The sequence below is a fragment of the Mus caroli genome, unplaced genomic scaffold (genome assembly GCF_978045245.1).
Source record: "Mus caroli unplaced genomic scaffold, Mus_caroli_1 scaffold_2, whole genome shotgun sequence".
NCBI lineage: Eukaryota > Metazoa > Chordata > Mammalia > Rodentia > Muridae > Mus > Mus caroli.
Window position 1 is genome coordinate 67120846 of NW_028227257.1, and position 24229 is coordinate 67145074.

General features: G+C 41.5%; 1 protein-coding gene across 3 annotated transcripts in view; it reads right to left on the bottom strand.

Annotated features, from left to right (window-relative positions):
• Fmn1 (formin 1) overlaps positions 1–24229 on the bottom strand; it is a 368942-nt gene that overhangs the window by 315779 nt on the left and 28934 nt on the right. The window contains exon 2 of one of the 3 annotated variants that reach the window (XM_085834577.1): positions 17639–19632. In XM_085834577.1, the coding sequence (XP_085690703.1) occupies positions 17639–19511 (1873 nt within the window). In that variant the 5' untranslated portion in view covers positions 19512–19632. Of the gene's footprint in view, positions 1–17638; positions 20344–24229 lie in introns of those variants that run through there. The other 2 variants (XM_029474561.2, XM_085834578.1) reach the window with 2 other exon arrangements.

The window sequence follows — 24229 nt, forward strand, 5'->3', positions numbered from 1 at the left end:
ATAACTGGGAGTGCTGGAGGACTTCTGCCAAAATTAAAAAACAATATTGGGCTGAAATATTTGAGTCTGAGTAATACCAGAGCATTGATCAAAACCTTAACTTTAGATAAGAATTTTCTTCTGCAGGAATAAAATCCTTGAGTGATGCAAAGTTAATATTTGTTGAACTAGTACTTTAAAACAGTACTAGCAGATGAAAACTTTATTATTAGCACATTTCCATGTTTTTTTTTTAAGTTAGTAGAATGCATGAAGTATCCTTAGTAAAGCAGCATTCCAAGGAGAGGTAATGGTTATTCAGGGCCTACTAGTCCTAGGTATGAAATTCTTACTTAGAACAATTAGATAAGGCCTCTTGGTTTATTATAACAAAGCCCATGGCAGGAACTATTCTTTAACTTATGAACTTAAAATGACAACAAAAATTATTTGACAATTAACAACTATACACAGCTCAGTTGAGATTAGCCTAAACAGATGATATGCAAAGAAATATACATGGTAAATGATACTTCAGATTTTGAAAATTATTTCCTTTATGAATGCCATTGTGGGATGTCTATGAGAACAGTCTGAACTTTGGTCAAGTCTGATCTGGAATCTTCCTCTTCAATCATTATTTAGCTGTTGTGGACAATCCTTGCTATAGTCTCATGCCATGTTTCACCCTTCCTATCTGAAAAGTGAATAGAAGCTGGAAATGATCAGTTTTTACAGATGAAACTGAGTGAAGTCCTTCTCAGCACCAAATCCTTGTCACCATTAAAAGGGAGTCTGCTTTGCCTCAAATGCTCTATGAAATGTTCGCTATCTCTTGGGTACAGGCTGGGAGTACAGACAGGAAAAAGAAAAGGCATAGCTCTAGACTGGAGAAATGCAATTTTCGGATTCCAGCCCCTTTGAATCCATCCATTGGTCTATTTTGAGCACTTTCAGACAACCCCAGCAACCCATTTGCTACGCATTCTTTTAGATAACAGTTGCGGTGAAGAAAAGCAGAGAAATTACTGTAGAAATCAGAAGCCTAACTCTTATCATTGCTGACACATCCGATTTATGACTGCCTTGACTATCCTGTCAGAATCTCAGTTCTTTGAAAACACATCCTCCTTAAAACACAGCTACCTAGTTAGTACTTCCACATCCTGGGGAACAGTATAGTGTACTAGCAGTCGAAGCAGGCATGTCACCAGGAGTGGTTCCTCCTGAAACGCCAGTGCTGTGACTAACACTGTGATGACCATCTTGAGGACATCTTAAGAACGCTGTGAAGTATGTGAAGTATGTCATTCCCAGCACAGAGAGCCCTGACACTGAGGAGACTTTCTCTAACATGTGATACATCACAGCAGCAGATTTGCAGTTCCCTTCATTCTGTGATGCCTCCTTTCCTCATTATCCAGCCAAGCACACAGAAACAATGCAGTTTAAGAAACTACAACTTTATAAATTTAGATAGAAGGTAGTTCATGAAGTGAATGAAGGATAGGGACACATATAGAAGAATGTTAGTGAACCTTAGGGCCCTTCTAGAATGACCTTGTAGCATCTTAATCATGTATTACTTTCCAAAAAGTTACAAATGAGCCATAATAAAAGAAAACCCATTTGTTTCTTAACTCACCCTTTGGGCATCAGGTATCTGTGGAAGATAAGCAGATTCTGAACAAGCACGCTGTTATTAAAATTGGAGAATTCAGAGGCTTAGAACTAGCCAAACATTAAAGAGTCACTGCCCTTAGAGATTCACTCTAAGCTTCTCATTTGCCAATTAGCAAAAAGAAGTCTGGGAATATTACAAATGGTATTTCAATGACTATGTATTACACTTAGAATTTTGTGATAATATAAATACTGAACAAGGAGTATTTTTTCAAAACCATACCTCTCAATCCATACTGAGTAAATCTCTGGATGTTATATGTTAAAGTTGTTTATACCATTGGATGTAGGTACTAGTGGTGATTAACTATTGATAATAATATTAAGGGTATCAGTAAATTGGTTTTAGGGCTGGAGAGATGGTTCAGACCTTAAGAAGAGAACATGGGTTTGATCCCCAGCAGCCATTTGAAAGCTCCCAACTCCTTCTTCTGGCCTCTAAGAGTGCCAGGCACACACATGCTGCACAGAAATACATTTAGGCAAAATACCTATACACATTTTAAAAATGTTTTTTAAAATCACATATAGAGGAAATTTTAAGATTCAAATAAATACTTATGATACCTATCATAGTACTAACTCTAAGTTACTAAAGATCCACATACACGTCACGTTACCTATACACTTGTGGTAGAAACATCCTATGGAAAGGGGGGGGGGGGACTCAGCATCTCCAGCCACTCAACATTGCATGTGGGTGGAACCTTGAGTTTCATATCTACAACATGAAGGCACTAGCTGAGGGCTCCCCAAATAGTATTTATTGCATAATCACTGGGAAAAAAAAAAACAAGTACAATTAAATCAACTGTGGAGCTTGTAGAACTCCCATTGGCTTTAGAAAAAAAAAATTGGAAATTGCTAAAAATTCCTTGAGGGTATGTGCTTCCAAGGTCTTATTCCTGAGGGTGGCCATCTATTTTTTAAAAACATATGTCAACATATTTTATCTCTCAGGCAAAGTATATTCATCTCATTTTTCAGGATTAAAAATAAGCCTGATATTACCACCAGGCAGTAATATATTTGAAAGAGGAGCACTGAATAACAAAGACCTATTTTGTCTCTATACTATGTTCTACCAATGGGAAAAAAGAACCAAGTTATCTGGTGACTCACTTTAATTAATTTGGGTGTTCAGAACACATTTAAATGCATGATACATTGTGAGTGGTGATCACTCAGGAGCCCTTTACAAATAGAGTTAATCTTGCAATAATGTTAGGAGGTATATTTTTTAAAAACCACAAAAACAAAGTAATCATTACATAGCATCTGTGTTTTCGGCCCTCATCTTGAAGAGTGTGACCTTATAGAAAAGCCATTGGGAACTGGTGAATCCTCTCGTTCAATCAAATGCCACCCCGATGGCTGGGAAACAGATTAGTTGGTAATGGGTCTGCCATACAAGCACAAGAATCTGCCTTTGGATGCCTAGCACTCATACAAAAGACAAGGTTTGGTGGCTCACGCCTGTAATATTAGCAAAGACTAGAGGTAGAAACAGGCAGCTCCTGGGGGTCTGCCAGCCAATCAGCGAGCTCCAGGTATAGTGAGTGAGACAGCCTCAAAAAGTAACGTAGAGAGCAATAGAAGAAAACACCAAAATGGCCTCTTTCATCTACATGCCCTGCCCCCATACCCACTAATGCCACACACTAGGATAAGTACCAGTGATAAAACAGAATAATTTCATACACCGATATTAGCCTTTTGTTACACAGACAAGCTGGGAAAAGTTTGTTTACTTCTCAGTGACACATTACTCATAATTGGCAGAGTTTAATTCAGAGATTCTGACTTCAAGACAGCAGTTTAGTGAGTGGTATGATAGGGAGCCTGGCTTCCTTCCAGAACAGGGGCATCTTCCTCAACCCAGCTCAGCTGAATAGCTGGGTGGACTATGGCCTACTTGGCAAACATGGGGGAAGGTGACCAAAGGCTGCTGTGTCCTCAGAAGGCAGATCTCTTTCTCTGAAAGAAAAACCAGATCAATGGTCGTTAAGACATGAGTTTTCTCCAAAAACACAGAGGCTAAAATTGAGCAGCTTTTGCAGTGATGAGACTGGCAGTTTCCTGACAGAGGCCATTCATGAGGCTAGTCATACATCACGTGATTTTTCTAGACATTTGTTCTTAAAGACATGAGGAAGCTGACAGGGCTGTTGCTTATAAGAGAAAAGCTGCAGATGTGTGCTTGTGATTATGAGGGCTGCATGTTTTTAGCAGAAGGAATCCAATGACTTAAATAGTATTTGCTGATAACATAAAACTGGTTGTAAACGCAAGATAGTAGCACACCAATATGCATGTGAATCCAGTTTGGAGTAGGAGCATCTTGGACTGTAGGGCAGCAGCTGGCACTTGGCAGGCATCCATAACTTGAAGACATCTGCACTGAGGCCAGAATGGCTATCATTATGACCACATAAAACATTGTGACCACAGCAGCAAATGACAGACAGGGAAAATGTTCCGTAAGATCCCACCTCCTCCCCATGTAAAAGCAGTGTGAAAGAATTAATCAGTGAACTAATAAAAGAATCAGAAGCATATTTATACTAACAAGTGTACAAGTTCCTAAATCTGACGAGACCTATAAGAGCTACTCAAAATAATTACACATAGCTAAGTGGGAATCCAATTATTTGCGGAGCATAACTCTTAATCATTTCCGTAATAAAATATTTGGATGGAAAAGACTTTCAGTTCATTTAGCGTAGCTGTATGTCAGTGAAACTTATGCTTTTATCTTGGTCTCTATTCAAGTGACTAAGGCAACTGCTCAATCCCAACCCCCATACTTCTGATGTAGTAGGTCATGGGATGAGCCTAACAGCATTTTATGCACTTTCTGCTTGTGGTCAATGATGCTGTTGTTCAGTGTCCACAATGTAAAAGGCACTGATCTCAGCCGTGCTGCCTCTCCCATGTGTTAACACTTCCTGTGGTCATATATCTCCTTTCCCTTATTACTTGTGCACAATACAGGCAGACCTTTATTCAGCAATTACTATCATAGCAGTTATGTAACATAGCCCCATCAGGCATGTCCAACCTTTTGACATTGAGATATGACATTGTCATTACAAAGTTAATGCCCAAGAACCACAAAATCAAGTTACAAAAAAAAGAACTCACAATGATAAAATTGTAAGTTTACAATTTTGTGTTGGAGCACACCCACAGGTATCTTGGGATGTGTGTGGTCCTCAAGGTTGGACATTCTACAGCCTATATCAGATACTGATACCTGTGCACCAGAGATACACAGGTGAGTAACAGCACAGCCTCTGCTCCCACAGAGTTCAAAGTCTAGATATAGATGCTAGTAAAGTTGTCTGGGAAACATTATGCATTAAAATTCCCTGAGAATAAAAGGAAAAGATGTTTATCTTACAATGAGTGAAATCAGGAGTTTTATAATGAAGAAGATGGTTAGGATTCAAATGAATTTATTATACTAAAATAGCTTTAGATTTAGAGAAAGCTTTTAAACATCCCTATTCCGTTCTCCCATCGCTTCAACACACGCAGTTTGAGGCTTTATGTGACCAAGGTTAAGAACAGGGTAAGAATATATGAACAAAAACTTTAATGCTTTTCAAACTAAAGTGATCTAAATATTTTTGGGGAAATAAGTGCTAAACATATATTGAAGAACAAAGCTCTTCAGTACACACGTGTGTGTGCGTATGTGTGTGTGTGTGTGTGTGTGTGTGTGTGTGTATCATTCCAATTTACAGAAAGGAAGTGCAATAAATTACCAATCTTCCAGCAGGATGCATATCTGGAATTTAACCCAAAGTGTTCATTTCTAGCATCCCATCCCTATCTGTGATTAGTACGGAGGCAACCTCTTACAGTTACTTCAGGGGAAGTTGTGGGAACAAGCTTTTGGTAGAATAAACAGAAGACAAGACCAGAGAGGAGACCGTAAGTACTAGACTATGGAAGCTCACTCTACTGGAGGGATTTACGGTCTCAAGATTCCTGCCTTTTGATGTACATGTCCAGAATAATTATTCTTTTCTTCAATCAGGGCAGAAACTAAGACAGGCTCAGCGGTATCCTCTGTGATTAAGCTATACCATGTAGCAAAACTAAAGGAATTCTGCAGATGGAACGAAGATACTTGGGGCTCCTACACTTCCCCATTGCTTAACATCGAAAACGTTCAGGCCATTGTTCAGATCCATCTGTTCTTTTCTTGCCTTCTCTTCAGCATCCACTCTTAGGATTCTATAAAAATCTTGCCTCATTGGGTGATAACAGGAGCTTTACAGGCAGATCAGTGTGACGTTTTACCAGAAACTTTAGGAAACATAAACAGGTCGAGTGGCCTCAGTTTACGGCTGTGAGTTAGTAAGTTTCCTAGCAGAATGCTTTCACACAGAAGGTGAATGCCAGTGGTGGGCATTAGACACTCAGCAGGTGAGCACTGCAGACAACCCTGGATCGCAGCCAAGAGCACCCAACAGTCACCTGCCCAGCCTTGTAGTTCATGTATGATGGGTCATAAAGCATAGCTCGTGCAAGGCAAAGTGCAAATGTGCCAGCCTTTGATCATGCATAATGCATAATGCAACATGGTTAATCTGTGACCAGTGGGAAACATGAAACGTTAAATACCTTTGGTTTCTATGTCAAGCTTGGTCACTTGGCTACCCCTGGCTTTGACAGTAAAGTTAAGTTTCATTATAAAATATAAGATCTCTGATAAAATTGTCTGCCATGCACGTTCATGCCATTCATGGTCTGTGGGCCTTAGAGTTCTTAAACTCTTGCAGGGATAACTTGTAAGAATGGTTGTACTGTAACAGTGTCTAATACCAGTGCTAATTACATAACATGGCATGGAGCAGTTTCATTCTGTTTAACATAGGGAGAGTGGGAAAACATTGTTCCCACTGTCAGTTTGCAGACAAGATGCTATGTTATCCATCCATCCATCCATCCACCCTTCTGGCAATTCACTCTTCAATGAGATGCTTATTGAGTACATAGAACATTTCATGTATTCAAATTAATTCTACATATATGTAATATTAGTGTTGACTTTGATGATAACATTTTTAAAAAAGAGTAACATTACCTTCAATTCCACTGTGTTCTAATACTAGCTGCACAAGTTCTCAGCAGTAATGAGATACTGAGAACAGGGCAGAGAAAAACCAATCCTACTCCATTCGTGGGAGTCAGCTAAAGGAATTTTCAGCAGTTCTGAATGAATGCTCTAAAGGTCAGCGTGTCATCCCTCCTATCACTGTCTAGACAAATAGTCACTCAATCACATTTTCAAAATTCTTTCACTTTTGCATCATCGCAGAAGTTATGGGAGGGCACACATTTGTGGTAATAGATAGCCAACTGCTTGGTCATTGTAAGTTGGAAGGTTGCTTTTGATTAATCCAGCAAGTTCATTTTAAAAGATCAGTACAAGCTGACCCACTATTAATGAAATGCAAGTCATAAACCCAAAGAGCCTGATGGGGACTTTTAAAATAAGATGTATGTTATTGTATAATGACACAAGCAAGTGAGGTCTAAAAGCTTTCAACTTGACAAAATAAGACAGGAATCTGGAGGAACTCAATGGGTAATACCTGCAAAAATTAAGAATGCTTTCTAGAGAGAAACATATGCTCCACAAATAATTAGTAGGACAAAAGAGAACTTTAGTTTCTCTTGTCTTTTATTATCTCATAACTTAATTTATGATTTTATATTTCAGTGACATTAGCAATCAAACATTCAATTTTAGTTCCTTTGTGTTTTAATTAAAAATTTACACCAGAATTAATTTGAAAGGCTATTTTGAACCATTTTAAACCATGGCTTTTGCAAGTACATCAGAGGCATTATATGTAAATGGCTCCTTTCCATATGATATTTACAGATCTTTAGAAAAATCTAGTACTAACCTATGCAAAAGAGACAAAATCATTATGTAAGCCATGACCTAAAAACACAACCAAATAAAAAACAAAAACAAAACAGACAAACAAACAAACGAACAAACAACAAAAACCAGAAGCAAGCCAAGCATGGATTACTCTACACCTGAAAGACCAGCACTCAGGAATCTGAGGCAGGAGGATTGCCATGCATTTACTGGGATACAAAGTGAGATCCTGTTCCAAAATACAATACAACACAAATGAACATAATAGAGAACTAGAAACAAGTGTATCAGATTTAACCAAGAGCAAAGAAATCACAGAGAAATCACATACTGGCTCTAAGATAGAGTTGCAGCACCATTTTATCACTGGAGAACAGCAACAAATAACGGCTGTTAAAGTCCCACCACATTCCCCATAGGCTGACAGTAACCTGTGGTTATAATGAAACTAACATTTCCTAGTGATACATGAAGTATTTTCAATGACATTATGCTATCAGTTCACAAAAGAACATTCTGAATTAGATATTATGCCGTGTAACAAATGCAGTCAGTGGGATATTAAGGTGCAAACTAAGCTGCCTTTACCCATCATCAGAGTTGGGCATCCCCTATACTGCACCAATTTCTTCCTGGATCCTCCAGGAATTATATGGACTCAACCTCTTGGGTACTGTTCTCTTGCATTCTGGCTGCTTAAAGGTGCCTTTTGATGCTGACAAAATTGGTACTTTGCTCTGCTCCAATAGAAGATGCCAGATGGATTGCCCAAGGCACAACTGCCTACATCTCCTACTTCTCCTTAGGAAAATATAAAATCTAGCTCACTCCACCATGTTATACCTGTCCTGCTGCTTCAAGGGCACCCTGGGTAGAGACCCTGAACTCATATTAGTATATTCTGCTACAGAGATTGCATCTTCAACGTCTTGAAGAAATTTTAGTAACATTATTTTCAAATAACAACCCTGTCTTTTGTTGTTTTTTTTCCAGGAAGCAGACACGAGCTTCCTAGGAGCCTAGAAGATCTGGTGGACTTGCATCATTTTGTTTTCAGCGTTATCTTTCATATTGAAGATGGTACCTTTCAACATGCCCCACATCCTCTATTTTTTCATGTGTGCTGTCCCTTGTGATATTCCTCTGCAGATTCAAAGAATAGACTCTGGATGGGCCTAACCTTCTAATTACACAGACATGCCCAGACAGCTCTGAATTCTAGGGAGAATGGAAGGGCCTCAGGCTTTACATGTTATTTACTTTCCACAACGCCTCTGGGAAATCTGAAAGTCGATGGCTTTGGTAACTCACTGGATGACTTGGCAGCTCTTTCTCTACACAGAAAACTCAGATGCAGAACATTAACTTAAGTTCTTAGCAAACAAAAGGTATCATGACTTAGGAAGAAACACCTAAAACTTGGATGATCCAACTTAGTATCTTAGGAATATAATTATTACAAGACTTATAGACATGGGAATTGCAATGCTTTGAGCCCAGGTTCCCTTGCTAGCATGAAGGCAGATCTGTTCCACAGCCCCTCCTCTCACTGATGCCTGGATCCACTATTTGGGAGCCCTGCTGTTCTATTCAGCCATATGGTTCTTGGTGTGCTAACAGCATCTTCCATGCAGCCTCTGCTTAGTTCTCAGCAGGGAGGGTTCTGCTTGTCTTGAGTTTCCATACTGCTAGTTATTGGGCTCTGACAGCCAGCAACAGGCTTCCCTCCATCCCATACTCCCTTCTGCACTGAGACAGAGGCATTTTTCCCAGGGGCAGGGATGGCCTGCCCAGATGCTCAACCCAAACTTCTCTCATGATCATCTTCCCATTTTTCTGTATTACCTAAATCGTCCTACAAAGACCCCACAAACCCATCTGCAACCGTCTACATGTCTGAATTCTAATTCTAACCTAGTTCCAACTCCTTTCCTGTAAGGTTCTGGGCCCCATAGAAAGAATCAGGCTTGAAACACTAGAAAATTTATGAGGATGAAAATAACTTGCAGACCTCTCTGTGGGAGTAGGCAACTCTACAATACACTATAAACTGGAGACTGCCTTGCCAGGCCATGCAGAGGAACTCTAGGCAGATGGTGTGCCCAGGCTTCACATTCCATGGCCCACTCAATATGGTTTGAGTTCTATCTAAGAATTACTCCGTGGGTGTCTTGACTCAGACCTACAATACCAGCCCAAGAGAATGCTGAATTTGGGGCCAGCATGAGCTACATAGTAGGATTCTATTTTTTTAAGGTAATTATTTAATAGCACTGATCAGAAAGCAGGTGAAATCCATCAAAGGAACAAACAGAAAATGTTATTACATAATAACAGTTATCAAGAGAAAGAATGTGGGTCCAGAGTGCTAGCCAATGTTTCCATCATTCTCAAAAACACCCTTACTCAGAGAATAGAAACAAATGGGGTAAAACCTATGTCTTCAATAGTCAATATTCAGCTTCACCAATGAGATGAAATGCTTGTAATTCAATTACAGACTCAAAGGGGTGAGGTGTTTCATGTTGTTGGCTTGGGTTAAGTGTTTTCAGACAGGGTCTCAATATGTAGTCCTGACTGGCCTGTATCTCAGCGATCTACCTGCCTCCTCTTCTCAAGTGCTGGGATTAAAGGTGTGTGACACCATGGCAGCTTCAAAAGTGTGAGAATTTAGACGCCTCAACCAATGACAATCTGGCAGTGTGTGTGTGTGTGTGTGTGTGTGTGTGTGTGTGTGTGTGTGTGTACTAATTACCTGCCTACCACCCACTTACCAACTACCTAAGAGCAGATTGTTCTACTGAGATGATTTCCTCCAGTTACAATCAAGTCTTTTCTTGGTCTCCATACTATAGGCAGTTCACCTGCATCATCAAAGTTCCCATGTGCTGCTCCTCAGGGTCTACTTCACCCTTTGGTGCTCTGGGCCCTGAAGGGCAGACCTTGTAGGCCATAACTGGCAGCTTGATGGTCCCCTTACACCTGTCTTTGGCTTTACTTTAAAAAGTCAGGCAAGGGTATTCCACATGCTCTTCTTCTTTTGGTCCCTTCCTTCTTCAGCCCCTCCCCCATCATGCCATTCTTTGTCACATAACCCTCCTCAACCCCCAAACCCCCTTCCCAGAAGGCCCTGGAGGTGGGTCTGTTCCTGTGTTGGAACCCTGTTGCATCCAGAAGCCTTCATGGTTAGATTCTGGATTTTATGCTATTCTCATCTAATTTTACCATCAAATATACTTCTTTCAGGCATTACCTTCATGGCTCTCCAGATATGTTCCTGTTTGTTGTTTAGTTGTTTGTTTTTTGACAAATGCTATATTCTCATTGCTGAGTCTCCTGCTTTACTGGAAGACACAGGAAAACCACAGAAAATGTGCTTCCACTATAATCCTACCCCCACATATACATGACACTCAGTAAAGCATGTTTCTTTGGGTTTTTTTTTCCTTAAAGAAATAAAGTTGCAATTTTTAGAGGAAACATAGGTACCAGATTAGCTGTAGTAATTTAAAATAGAACAGCAACAACAGAGGAACCAACTCTTAAGTATCAACAGATGGAACTACTTGAGAATAGACAGGTTCTGTACAGCAGAAGAAACAATAGAGCAAACAGTCAGCCTAGCGAATGGGAGAAGACCTTTACTAACTACCCTTAAGCAAGGAAATAAATACCTAGAATTCACAAGGAACTGCAGAAATGAAATGCCAATGAAATAAGACTACCAATCAACAAATAGGCAGATGAGCTGAATAAACACTTATAGAAAGAAACAGAAGTAGCCAATTACTATTTTAAAAGTGTTCAGCATCCCTAGCCCTTGGAAGAATACAAATTGGAACTACTTTGACAAAGCACCTCACCCCAGTCAGAGTGGCTCTCATCAATGGGTCTGACAAGAGACTGAGAGGATGTGGAGAGAAAGAAGCCCTTATTCACTGTTGTTGGGGACTAAATACAGCCATTGTGGAAGTCAGCTTTGAGATTTCTCAAAAAATTAAAAATAGAACTGCCATATGGTTCATTTATTTTGCTTCTGGGCATTTTTCCAGAGAACTCTATACACCACCACTGAGATATTTACACACCACATTTATTGATTCACCACGGCAAAGAACTGGAATCAACCTAGTTGTCCACCAACACATGAATGGAGAGTGAAAATTTGGTCTATGTAGTTGGACTGATGGTTCAGTAGTTAGAGCTTTGTTGTTCTTGTGGAGGACCGTGGGCCAATCCCTAGCGCCCAAATGGAGGCTGACAACCACACGTGACTCTAGTTTTAGGGGATCCCAAGCCCTCTTCTGACCTCCATGTGTACCAAGCCCTCAAAGGACACAAAGACGTACCTACAAGCAAAAATTCATATATATAAAATAAAATCAATCTTAAAAAAGAAAATCTGTAGTGTGTGTGCACACATACATATACATACACACACATGAATGCTATTTAGCTCTAAGGAAATATAAAAGGACAAAATTTTCAGGAAAAAGGATTAAACATTAGGGAATGAAGAAAGATTGAATGTAGGTATAAATGAGTGATGAAAGAGGATATAAAATTAATCATTTTTTCTAGCTCTAATGCTGTCACAGATTTTCCATTTTGGTGATGGATAAATGTATAAAAATACACTGGATTCTGAAAATATAAAAACACAATGTGAATCTCTATAGATTCCCTTTCAAGTGGCTACTTTAACTATATAGAAGTTCACTGAGATATATAGCTTAGGGGGGTCTGGCTAATTTTGGTGTGTGATTTCTTTCCTCAAAACTGTGTAGCTGCACTTGTGCCTATCACCCCTGCACTGTGGTGGTCAGAGACAGGAGGATCACTGAGGCTCGCTGGCTGCCAGCCTGGTTCCAGATTCAGTGATAAACCTTACCTCAAGAGAATAAGGTGGTGCCAGGTGTGGTGGCACATGCGCATGCCTTTAATCCCAGCACTTGCGAGGCAGAGGCAGGCGGATTTCTGAGTTCAAGGCCAGCCTGGTCTACAAAGTGAGTTCCAGGACAGCCAGGGCTATACAGAGAGAAGCCAGAGAGAGGAAGAGAGAGAGAGAGAGAGAGAGAGAGAGAGAGAGAGAGAGAGAGAGAGAGAGAGAGAGAGAGAGAGAGAGAATAAGGTGGAGAGTGACAGAGCAGAACACTTGATCTTTATTGGCCTCTACATGGGCACAGGCACCCACCTACATGCACAACCACACACATATAAATAAAAATAAGAAATAAAATGGTAAAAATAATGCTTTCAAAATTATAAAAGTTACATGCACCCCCCACATCTAGAGAACCACTGTAAGGAGACACAAAGTAGAGAGGTGAAGGAGCTGACACACCCAGTTCTCACACCCTGTTCCCTGGTCCATTCTCCACTGACTTGCCCTTTGAATGTTAACAGCCTGGCCAATTCTTCTTTACACCTGTCTCTCTGACATTCAAGTCTGTGCAAAAACCACATATTTATGTATGGGAAGAAGACACATTCGTTTTTACAAGAAACAGAGCATTCTATATATTATATTGCAGCTTGTTAGAAATCTATATTAATATTTTAGACAGCTTCATAGTATTATGGAGGAAAATGTGTTGTAATTTATTTAAACATGTCTTTGCTCATGAATGTTCAGGTTTTTTTCCCTAGATGTTGCAGAAGTATTAAAAAATTGCTATAGGGCCAACAAGATGCTCAGCTGGTAAAGTGCTTGCCATGCAAGCCTGGTGACCTAAAGCCAATCCCATGAGCACACATAAGGGTGCATGCAGAGAACCACAAAGCAGTGTTCCTACGCCTATGTCTGCACATGACCTCCATCATCCACAGGCACACAAATAACACTCATAATAATGATTTCTGAGGTTGAGGCCAGCCTGGTCTACAAAGTGAGTTCCAGGACAGCCAGGGCTATACAGAGAAACCCTGTCTCGAAAAACCAAAAATAAATAAATAAATAAATAAAAATAAAAAAAATAATGATAACAAAATTCGAAACTGCTGCAGTCAGTACCTGTGTGCATGTAATCATACAGGTACATAACCTCATTTAAGCAAAGTTCTTAAAGGTAGGGTCACTAGGTCATATATATAATTTTAATGATGAATCTTTGATATCTCTTGTTAACTCAATTATATTCTTTTTATATTCTAGATATAATAAGCATATACACTTTCTGAAATCTCTCTACTCTACTTGCAATTACAGGTGACTTTCTGAAGTTAGCTAAATATGTATGTATACCTATTAATATTTGGAACTTTAAAAACATTTCATCGAATTACATCAAACCTCAATATTTATATGCAAAGAATTTATATCTACTCTACATAATATAGGCCCAAAGACTGGACAGAAGGATTAGATATAGTATACTCTTTCACATGAGTGCCTCTCAACTCTAAAGAAACTAGCATTAATTACATCTTTTTATGAGCACAAGAATAGGTCAAGATACTTTATTCTTGAGGCCTGTGTTTCTATCATACCTCCCTAACTCCAAAGAACAAAAATCCTAAGTTTGCTAAACAGCACAAGCAAGACTAGACATTTCCTCAGTGTGGTGAGCCAACTGCCATGTGATGCTTGTGCCATTAAAGGAGCTTATTTTTGGTTAAAGATAAATGAAAACAGGAAGGCAGAAAAGATTCTCAATGCTAAGCTCCCAAAACACTGTTATGTAGGTTCGCACAACTAAAAATCCTTCAAAGTTTTTTTTAAGGAAATGCATTTCTCAGAGGCTTGTTAACATGGAGGTGCCTCTATTGTCAAAGTAAGGTCCCGTATAACCACTAAGGAGTGGTCACTAGATGGGTCCATGAGAAGAAAAATCTAGATGCTTTTCATATTTAGTGTATGCTCTGCTTGATCATATTGTCAACATGCAAGAAATTCCTTATGCAGCTCACAGGATGAAGAGTTAGAAATTTTAAAGCCAATAGGAGATGGATCAATGGCTTTCCTGATACTTTAATGTTATGTCCTGCATGGTGGCTTCGACATTGGATTTAAGTTCTTGGTCTTGCAAGATGTGGGTTTCACTTTGTACTCAGAATTTACTTGTCTGCAGCTCTAGAGTCTTCCAACTAGAAATGTGTCTTTTGGTCAAAAATAAATGAAAACAGGAAACCTGAAAGTAATGTGAACATTAAACCGAAAGGAGTTAATCTCTTACTTGAGTAATTAAAGAGTGTTTTCAATTACCTTACTCAAGTCGAGTCAGTGAAAACCCTCGTCGTGATTTCCACAGGAAATGCATGTCCACAGACCGTGAACTCCATCTAGTTAATAGCTAATTTGGGGGAAACATGGGAGTTGGATTGAGATGAAGGACCACTGTAGGGTGATGGTAAATGAGTTACCTCTGAAAAGCTGGCTGCTACTGTCCGAGGCCTCTGCTGAGACTGAGAGGGAGGAAATGTGGAAAGTAAGAGAGAAGCAGTCAGAAAGAAGATAGTCTCTGAACTCACCAGCAGCAGGAGTAACTAAAACATGGCAAGGACTCTGGCTACAGAATGGGAAGTTAAAAGAAGAAAGGGGACAAAAAAATATACCATAGATCTAAGGTGCTAGCTAGAGCTCTCCCTTCCTCCACGCTTCTCAAGACATTGCCAGTAAGATAAATTTTTAGTGTCCTAGGATAAAGTCTAAGAGATGTTAATTACTATGGGAAATGAAGGTCTCCAAGGTCTCCTCCTACTCCGACTCTCCTCCCACTTTCCCTCCTTATGCATAGGAGGTCTCCATGGTAGGGAATCCCTGTGATTTTTAGAATTGGCTCCTAAAAGAAGAGTAGAGGATCTTACCTAAGATCCCAGTGGAAGATTGGGCCAATGTAAAAAGAATGGTCATGAACAACTGCATAGAGAAGCCACATGGAAAATGTAACTATTTGTTCAACATGCCTCTCAGTGGGTCCATGGTCAATTGCCAACAGAAACCGAAATGTCTTCTTATGTGCTTAGAGATGACTAAGCTTAATCCTTACTAACTTATAAAAGGATAGGGCTTTTATAACAGAAGAAACTGTAACAAATGACAAGACAGTCTTAAATTAAGGGACAAAAGCCTGATGAAATACCAAATACATTCAGTGTGGAGATTCTGGATAAGGAGTGCATAGAACCCTAGAATTTGATGTAATTTCTAAGTCATAGTTTCCTTTCCTGTTGCTGTAATAGAGCACCCTGACACAAGCAACTTCAGGGAGAAAGGTTCATTTTGGTTCAGAGCCCTTCATGGTTGGGAAGCCGAAGCAGCAGGAACATGAAGGCCGTTCTGCATCCACAATCCAGAAGCAGAGAGCAATGAGTGAGTACAGGCTGATTCTCAGCTCACTTTCTCCATTTTATATGGTCCAGTATTCCCTGCCAAGGGAATGGCCCTAACCACAATTATGATAGATCTTCCCACACCAATCAACATACTCAAGATACTATCCACAGGCATGCCTTGAGGCCCACCTCCCAGGTGAATTTAGACTCTCTCAGGTTGACATCCACACTATCTATAACACAAACATAGAGTTAAGGCAACAATTCCACACTCTGCTCCCTCCTCTAACTCCACTGAGCTTGCTTTCCTGCTGATTCCAAGAAGCTATCACCCGTGCTCAGAAAGTAGTCTTGTTATTAGAGTTCTGTGCAGTACATGATATAAATTTTACAATTCTATTTTGACTTTTATTTTGAGGCAGAAAGTGGCAAATTTTACCAAACTAAGATCAACATATTACATGAAAAGGATGGAAAAGCATTTACCACATTTTCAAAAACCAATCTCCCTGCAATGAGAGATGTAGAGAAATTTATAGAATGTCACAAGTTCAAGAAAAACAGAAAGCTTTTGGAAACTCTTATCTTCTAGATCAATATTTTTATCTCAAAATGTTACAAGACATTTCTATAAATAAAATTCCAATACCCTCTACTCTTAGAGTAGTCTCACGTATCATTTACAAGTTATTTCCTAGCCTAAGACGCTGACCATATGCTGCTGAGAAGCTGATCGCCTGTACAGTGACATATAAAACCTGAAGTGTGGGTGCATTGGCTTGGAAAATGCCAAGGGTACAGGATTAGGACTCCTGATTGAACACTCAAAATTATTTTCATGTAAAAAACTGCACATCATAACACGCATGCAAGTCATGTGTGAGAAATGGGATTGTTACCTTAGTGACAGTGACAACCCATACATAAAACATACTTAACATTCAACAGCTGCTCTGTGCTCGTTTGGGTGGCTAAATAGAAAAGGAGATTGGAAGGAAGCCTGAACCAAGTTCCTTTTTTTTAAAAAAATTGTGTTTTGTTTACAGAGCTGGCCTTTCATCAAGTCTGGCTGGTCTTGAACTCTCTCTGTAACCCAGGCTGGCCTTCAACAAGTCTCTCTGTAACCAAAACTAGTCTTAAACTGATGATTCTACCACTTCAGCTACCCAACTTCTAGGTTTATAGACATGGATCAACATACCATGCACTCAAGTATATTCAGATTAAATCGAATGCATCCTTTCTGGTTTTTTTTTTTTAAAGTGTCACAAATCATGTCACTTACAAATGTATTTATAGAAAACAAGACAACCAAAACCTAAGTAGCTACCGACTTGTGAGTAAAAACAGTGTGCCTTTGTGATCCTGCTTAGAGACTCCCGACAATGACACCCAGAGCATCACTAGTAGAATTTAGGTCAATGGGCCAATTACTCAGTGCTACATCAAAGGCAGAGACAAGCTGCCGATTCTCTGACTTGTCCTTTTTGCGTCTCAGCTTTAAGCAATTGTGGGGGCAACTTTAGGTGCCACAAACAAACAAACAAACAAACAAATCTTTAAGCTCGTATAAAGTACTCTAGAAACAGTTTCACTCTTAGTTCTCTGGGTCAATGGCGTCTTTATTGTCACCACACCCGGTTCACTTTTCTCAGTTTTCTTGTTACTGACTGCATGACACAGCCCTAGGAGGTTCAGTCCATTGTGAATCAGCCAGTATCTTAGTAGTGGAAGTGGAACAACAGTTGTTGAATCTCCCATGAACAGATCTAAATAGCTTAAAGAGAGACTAACCTGGTGGCAACTGGTGCTGGGGTGGAGCTGTGATCTTCTCTGGCCCCAAGCCTTTTTCGGAAGCTTCCTCAGACACCAGCCAAGTTTGGCTTGCTCTGAGGGAAGTCGGGCTGGCTCCTTTGGTCTCCGTGACCTTCGTAGAAGATGATGGCTCCAAGGTGTCAGCAGAGGGGAACCCAGAGGACACACCGTTCTTTCTACTAGGGTACTCATTAAAAACAACTTCTCCCTCACTAGGCAGTGGAGGGAGCGGAAGGATTCTATGGTGCTGCTGTGGACTGGGACACCTTGGAGACAGAGGCGAGGGAACAGGTGACAGCCGTTTGTGTGCGCTGGACTGAGGCGATGAATTATTAAATACCATGCCAAGAGCTGTTGGAGCCTGGGGGGTTGGCTTCTTCTCATCACATTTGGGTTGTGGGGAATCAGGACCTACCGTGTGCGGCAGATCTAGAAGCAAGAATTTACGGACACTCTGCGGTAGCCCAGCCTTCCTTTGGCTTCGAGTTTCTGGGAAAGTGTGCGTGGCCCTTGTGTTGAGAGAGAAGCCCAACCTTTTCCCCTCAGTAGCTTCGTCTAACTTCTCACTCTCTATCACCTTGCGGAGAACCTTGTTCACAGCGGCCTCGGTGCTGGCTGGTTCTTTGGTAATGGAGGCTCTTTCTGGGGCTGAGGACCGCAATGACTTGATCCCTGGCTGCTCCTCCTCCAGCCTCCCGGAACTATGAGTCTCAGTCTCACCTCCTGAGAGGGTGAGGAAGTCAGCTTTTGGGATAAACTCAGTTTGGATCTCTGGGCCATAGGCAACCCTTCCCTTGCCGTCATGATGCGCCCTAACTATTCGTTTTACTGGGGCAGATGGTTCCTGGATCTTGGCCACCACTTTGGAAACAGGTTTCTTACTGCAAGTCCTCTCCAATGACTTTGACTTCCGAGTCCCGCTGCTCCACCTCTCTGCCCCTGCTTGTTTCCCATGGCTTTCAGACACTTTTGGTTGTGGGGGCTCCTGCTGGTGAGAACTCTTGAGCTGCCCTCCCACATCAGCATCTCCTACCTCGGTGGGGCTGCTGTCAGGGGACAGAGGTCCTTCAAGATCAGTGTCCTCTGAGGTCCTCCCAGAGTTTCCGAAGGCCAGGTCTGCATCCGGTGTCCTGAGGATGTTGGCTGGGCAGCTCTCTCTTCTCCGTAGCGAAGAGGTAAGCGTTCCCCGAGGAACTAAATTTCCTCTTTCTTCTAGGAGCCGGAGATTAGGCCTAGCTCGAAAAGAAAGGGAGCCACTGGAACAGACCTGGTCCTTCCCCATCTGAAATGCTGACTCCTGGCAGCCACGCCCTTTCCTCCTGGTTCTCTTCTGCCGGAGCTCCTCTGGGCTCTCTCTCCTCCTGCCAGACCTTCGGGGCTTTTTGTTCTCTTGGGTGCTCCTCCTAATGAGAGAGCTCGCAGGGAGTTCTCTGCGCCAGTTGCCAGCACTCTGGAAATAGTCATCCCCAGTGGCAAGGATTACTGACAGCTCCTGCAACTTTCCCTCCTGGCTCCCCATTGAAACGCCGAGGATGTTGTCTGACCTCAACAGACTGTCCAGCAGCCTCTCCTTCTCTGCTGTGAGCTTGTATAGCTCTGTCAGAATGTTTTTTGTGGGAGTCTGTTTGAAAAATATGTCGCCTGGATGTTCGTTTGGCTGCTGGCTGAGGCTGGTGATGTCTGGCCCCTCCCTGACTTGGTAGCAGTTATGGAAAGCGTTATTGGATCTGTCTAGAGTTACAGTGCCCTTGTATGAAAATCCTCTGACTTCCCCTTTTGGAAGATAGAAGCTGATATAGCAGAGTTCGGCAATGGGGTTATGCAGCTGGAGGGTGCAGTGAGTGCCTTCCATTATGCCTACCTAATTATTCATGCTGTGGAGATGCTGGTCTGTGGTCAGCTCCAGTCGGGAGGCATGTGACGATGGCTAGGCAGAACAGGCAGCTGACAGTCCTCTCCAGCAATGAGGCTGCCTGTTAGAGAAACACAGGAAGAAAGCTGCTCGTCTAACAGTGTGTACACATCACAGGCAGACATCAGTCAGAGCATAACCACACTGGTCCTTCCTTTTGGCCGGGAGTCTGACTGCGGCTTCTTAGGCTCCTATCCGACTTGATCAGGAGGTATAGCTAGAGCTAAGAGATAGGAAAGGGCTATCATTGTAGTCCCAGGATAAATCCCTCTTCTTCATTTGGGAACTCACTCTACAGCCTAGGGCCAGTCTGTCTACTTCTTCAGACCACAGTTTCTATTGTTCTATAAAACAGCTATTGAACCTTCCAGGAGTTCTGGGAGAATAGGACTTTGAGAACCTTAGAAATTAAAGTTGTTTTAATGACTTGTGTTTGGAATATTATTTTTAAAGATGATAAGCTTCTGTTATCATAAGAAACATTCTAAGGTTTTCTTACTTTAAAGCACAGTGTGATATCTGAAGAGTGATGAAGCTTCAAACCTGCATGTTCTATCAGAAAGCTTTGTACAAAAAAAATATGAAGTTTTACATGTAAAAGTTTAAAATTATGGAAATCAGAAGGTTTACTCAAGTTTTGTCTTGTTTTGAGACAGGTCTTGCTATATAGCGTTGGCTAGCCCGGAACTTGCTATGTAGACTAGGCTGGACTCAAATTTGTGAGGATCTTCCTGCCTCGGCCTCCCTGCTGAGATGAGCGGTGTGCATTATCATGCCCAGCTTGGTTTTGCTTTGTAATATTTTCCCTTTCTACCGGTTTCCTATTTGAAGCCATGTGAAAAGGAGGGACTAATACTGCTGGCTCTCAGGGATTTTTAGTGACTGATTTTTAGTGGTTGGAAATGTCACCTGAGGGGTGAAGACAGCCACTTCTTTATGAGATTTGAAGGGGTCCCAAAATGTCTTCATAACTAACAACTTCACATGCAAATATGGAGCTTAGAACTCCATACTGCAACACCTCATTTCTTAAGTTAATATACCACCCAGCCTTCAAGTTGCTTTCACTTAAAGGACAGTCCCCTAGGAATAACAAACTAGCAATCATTTAACCACTAGTACAGTTTGTAATTTACTTTCCCCAAGTGGTTTTTTTTTCCTTCTTCTTAACTTGTTTTAAACTAGAAAAAAGAGTTATATAAGGGTACATTTTGAGTTCAGACAGGAGGAAGAATGTGTAGTGCAACCGCCTTAAGGAAAACATATGAAGCCAAGAGATGGAGTGGGTGGGTGTGAGTGGGTGGGGTCACCTAGTCAAGACGGAAGTGTCAAGAGGATTCAGAGATTACATAATTTTAAATAAGACTATGTCTGCTTGTTTGAAAAGCCTACTTCCTTAGATCCTTATAGATGGAGTTCACAGTCACAGATCCTGTTATTTCTTAGTCATTTAATCGAAGGGTCGTCAGGGCACAAGGCGGAGACACACAGAAGAGATGAGAAGTCAACACAGGCCTGGCCCTCTTCACAGCTGCATACGGTCTGGTCTGCGCTCATTTCACTCGCCACATCTTTAAAGTCTTTCTAAAGTGCTTGCTCCCTGTGGGTACATCCTAAGCATCCACGTGTGTGTGTGTGGCACAAAGGCTATGAACAGGCCTGAGAACTCATCTGAGAGGTAATCTTCTTACAGCAGCAGCGGAGAGTGGTGGGTGGGTGTGTGCTGTGCATGGTATTGAGCATTCAGCATCAAGAGTTCCCTTTATGAATCCTCAGACACACTGAAGAGAGGTGCCCGAAGTGCTGTTGTTAATTGTGGGAACAGAAGATTCGCTCCTCTGCCTTCAAGTATCCTCCTCCAGCTCACAGACTTCCCTGGAGGAAGAGAAGTGCCTAGCACAGGTAGAGAAGTGCACTGCAGACTTTTCAGAATCCCTTCCTAGTAGTTCACAGTGCATGGCATAATTTCAAGTAGGACTATGACTGCCTAGGGCCTCCTCCCAAGGAAGAGTTATACTTACACATACTTATACTTTGAATTAATCATCTCATTTAATCAGCATGGCACCATTTTACAGATGGAAAAAAAACTGAAGGTCAGAGACATAAGGAAATTATCTGTGAGGATTTCCCATAGGAAGCAAATTTAAAAGCCAGATCTGTCCTCAACACCCAACCCCCATTGATTTGTGGGTAAATCTGGTCTCCTCTACTGCTTCTACTGGTGAACAGAAGACCCGTTTGTTATGTCAACTCAATGTAACACAATTTCTTCTCTCCCACCCTGTCCCCACCCCTTCATCAGGGACTGGGGTGGGGAGTGCCGCCATGGCTGGAGGGGGGGGAGGCTCATCATATAGAGCCTCGTTCCCTAAGGCTCTCCCAGAAGGCCCCCTCCACGATCTCCGACACAGACACTCATCGCTAGCTAAGTTAAGCCAGATTTTTTCCTTACCCTGGCCCAGGGCTCATCTTCATAGGCCAATGTGGGCCCCTTTTGTTTTCGACTTTGCATGATTTTTAGAGGCACCTAGATGCCCACCCAGATGTTAGGGAACATTACTTCTGGCCTCAGCTTATGTCTTTTACATCTGAGCTGGAGTCCCTAACTTAGGCTGTGTTTTCTCACCCCTGAGCAGTGTATCAGCCGTTACCCAATAGGCATAGGCTGAACTGTAGCCTATGCCCTGTGTTTTGAATGCAGAACCACAAGAGCAAATGGCCAACAGCCACAGCACGGGAGAGCAGGCTCCTCCCTCTCTACCTAGGTGAAAGAGCCCACCAGATGAAAAACAATGGATGAGATCTAGTTGCTGAGAAGTCATAAAAACACACCTAAAACCCTTAAGCCCAAAATTTCCGTGCTTCTTTGTTTAAATGTTTGTTCTTCTCCCTAGCAGGAACACCTGAAACAATGTTCGTGCTTTTTAAACCCAAAATTGTTCTAAAATTTCTCAATTTGGTTAAAATTTATTTTAGGCTTCAAAAAGATCATATTTAATCTATCTCACAGGTCAAACTAACTATATTGATAACCATTATTTAATCCATAATTAACAACCAGTTTCCTTTTACAGACAAAGGGTTACTGCCTATTCCAAATACATAGTTAACTTGATATTTTCTTCTCAGCTACCTCAAACAGACAAATTCCCAACTCTCCCCTCTGCTTCCCTTAATACAACACAGGTAACTCCCCACTTAAAGGATTCCTTCCAGGACTAAGTTCTTCAAACACCTTTGCCTTTTTTCTAGGACAATAGCAAGATACCACCAATGTGTTCCCAATCAAACTGTTAAAGGCTTAACATATACATTACCCACCCTATACAGACATCACCCTGCTGGGGGGCTGCTCCCCTGTGATGATTATTCTACAGGTTTATCTCTACAAAGGGAAAAAAGACAACCCTGCCACCACAGGCCGGACAGAGGCGACCTGCCATCTCCTTGGGCCTCCCTGGGGCTGTGAAGCTGCCTTTGTCCAGACACATTATCTGAATGAAGACTTTCAAGACAAGCAGACAGTGAGACCCACAGATGACAGACAGCCTAGAGACCTTCCAGTGACAGATGAACTCTCCTACCAGAGCCTAATGGCTATTGAACTTGGGGAAATTTACATGATAGTAAGGAAAATGTTATGTCTATGTAGATAAATCAAATGTTTAAAACCAGTGTTAATACCCTCACAAAGTCTGTGCAAACTCACCCTCAATTTCAATCCACTGAACAATTAATTAGTTTAATAAGCCCTCGTCTTTCTAGCCCCCACCCCTCATTAATCCTCTGGCTTATATTGTGTTCTATTTTAATACTTCCACCCCAGCCCAGCCCAGCCCAATTTTTTACTGCAAATAACATAAGAGACAGTCACTCCAATGATACCTCCCCTTTTAAAAAAAAAAAAAAAGAAAGGAAGGAAGGAAGGAAGGAAGAAAGAAAGAAAGAAAGAAAGAAAGAAAGAAAGAAAGAAAGAAAGAAAGAAAGAGGGAGGAGTTGTAGCCAAAGGGGGAAAGTGTAGCCATGTCACCAGATAAAGACTGGGAATGCCAAGTGGGTTCAGAAACCCCAGTACCCTCAGACCTGAGATGGGTAGGAATTTCACCTATTTCCAACCTGGGCTCCTGTCCTGGAGCATGTGACCATGCCCCCCCCACCCTGCCCCACAGGAAGATTGTGACCTCTCATCATATAACACAGAGTTCTCCATGCCAGTGAAGTATCTAGATGGGCCAGCCCAGAAGGTTTAGTCAATAAGCTTTCCTTCCCACACATTCCTTCCTGCATTTAATCTCTGGTTCACCTGGAGTAAGTAAGTCCTACACATCCATTTTCCATGATGAACAATAAATAAGCAATATAGACATGTAAGGGATGTCTTTCTCATTTTCTCATCAAGAACTGTTGTAGCGGGCGGCCTGTGTCATACAGAACTGCCACCTAAGTCTCTTGCTGAAGACCTCTCTACGTTCTAAGACACTCACTGCTAAGCTAAGCTGGAGTTCCTCTTACCCACAGCCTGGGGCTCATCTTCCAAGTCCAGTGCAGGCCCCCTTCATTCCTGACTCCCGGTTTCCAGTAGCGATGGAACCCAGGAGTTAGGGAACACTTCTCTTGGCCTCACAGTTTCCACCCCAGACCCTCCAGAATAATGG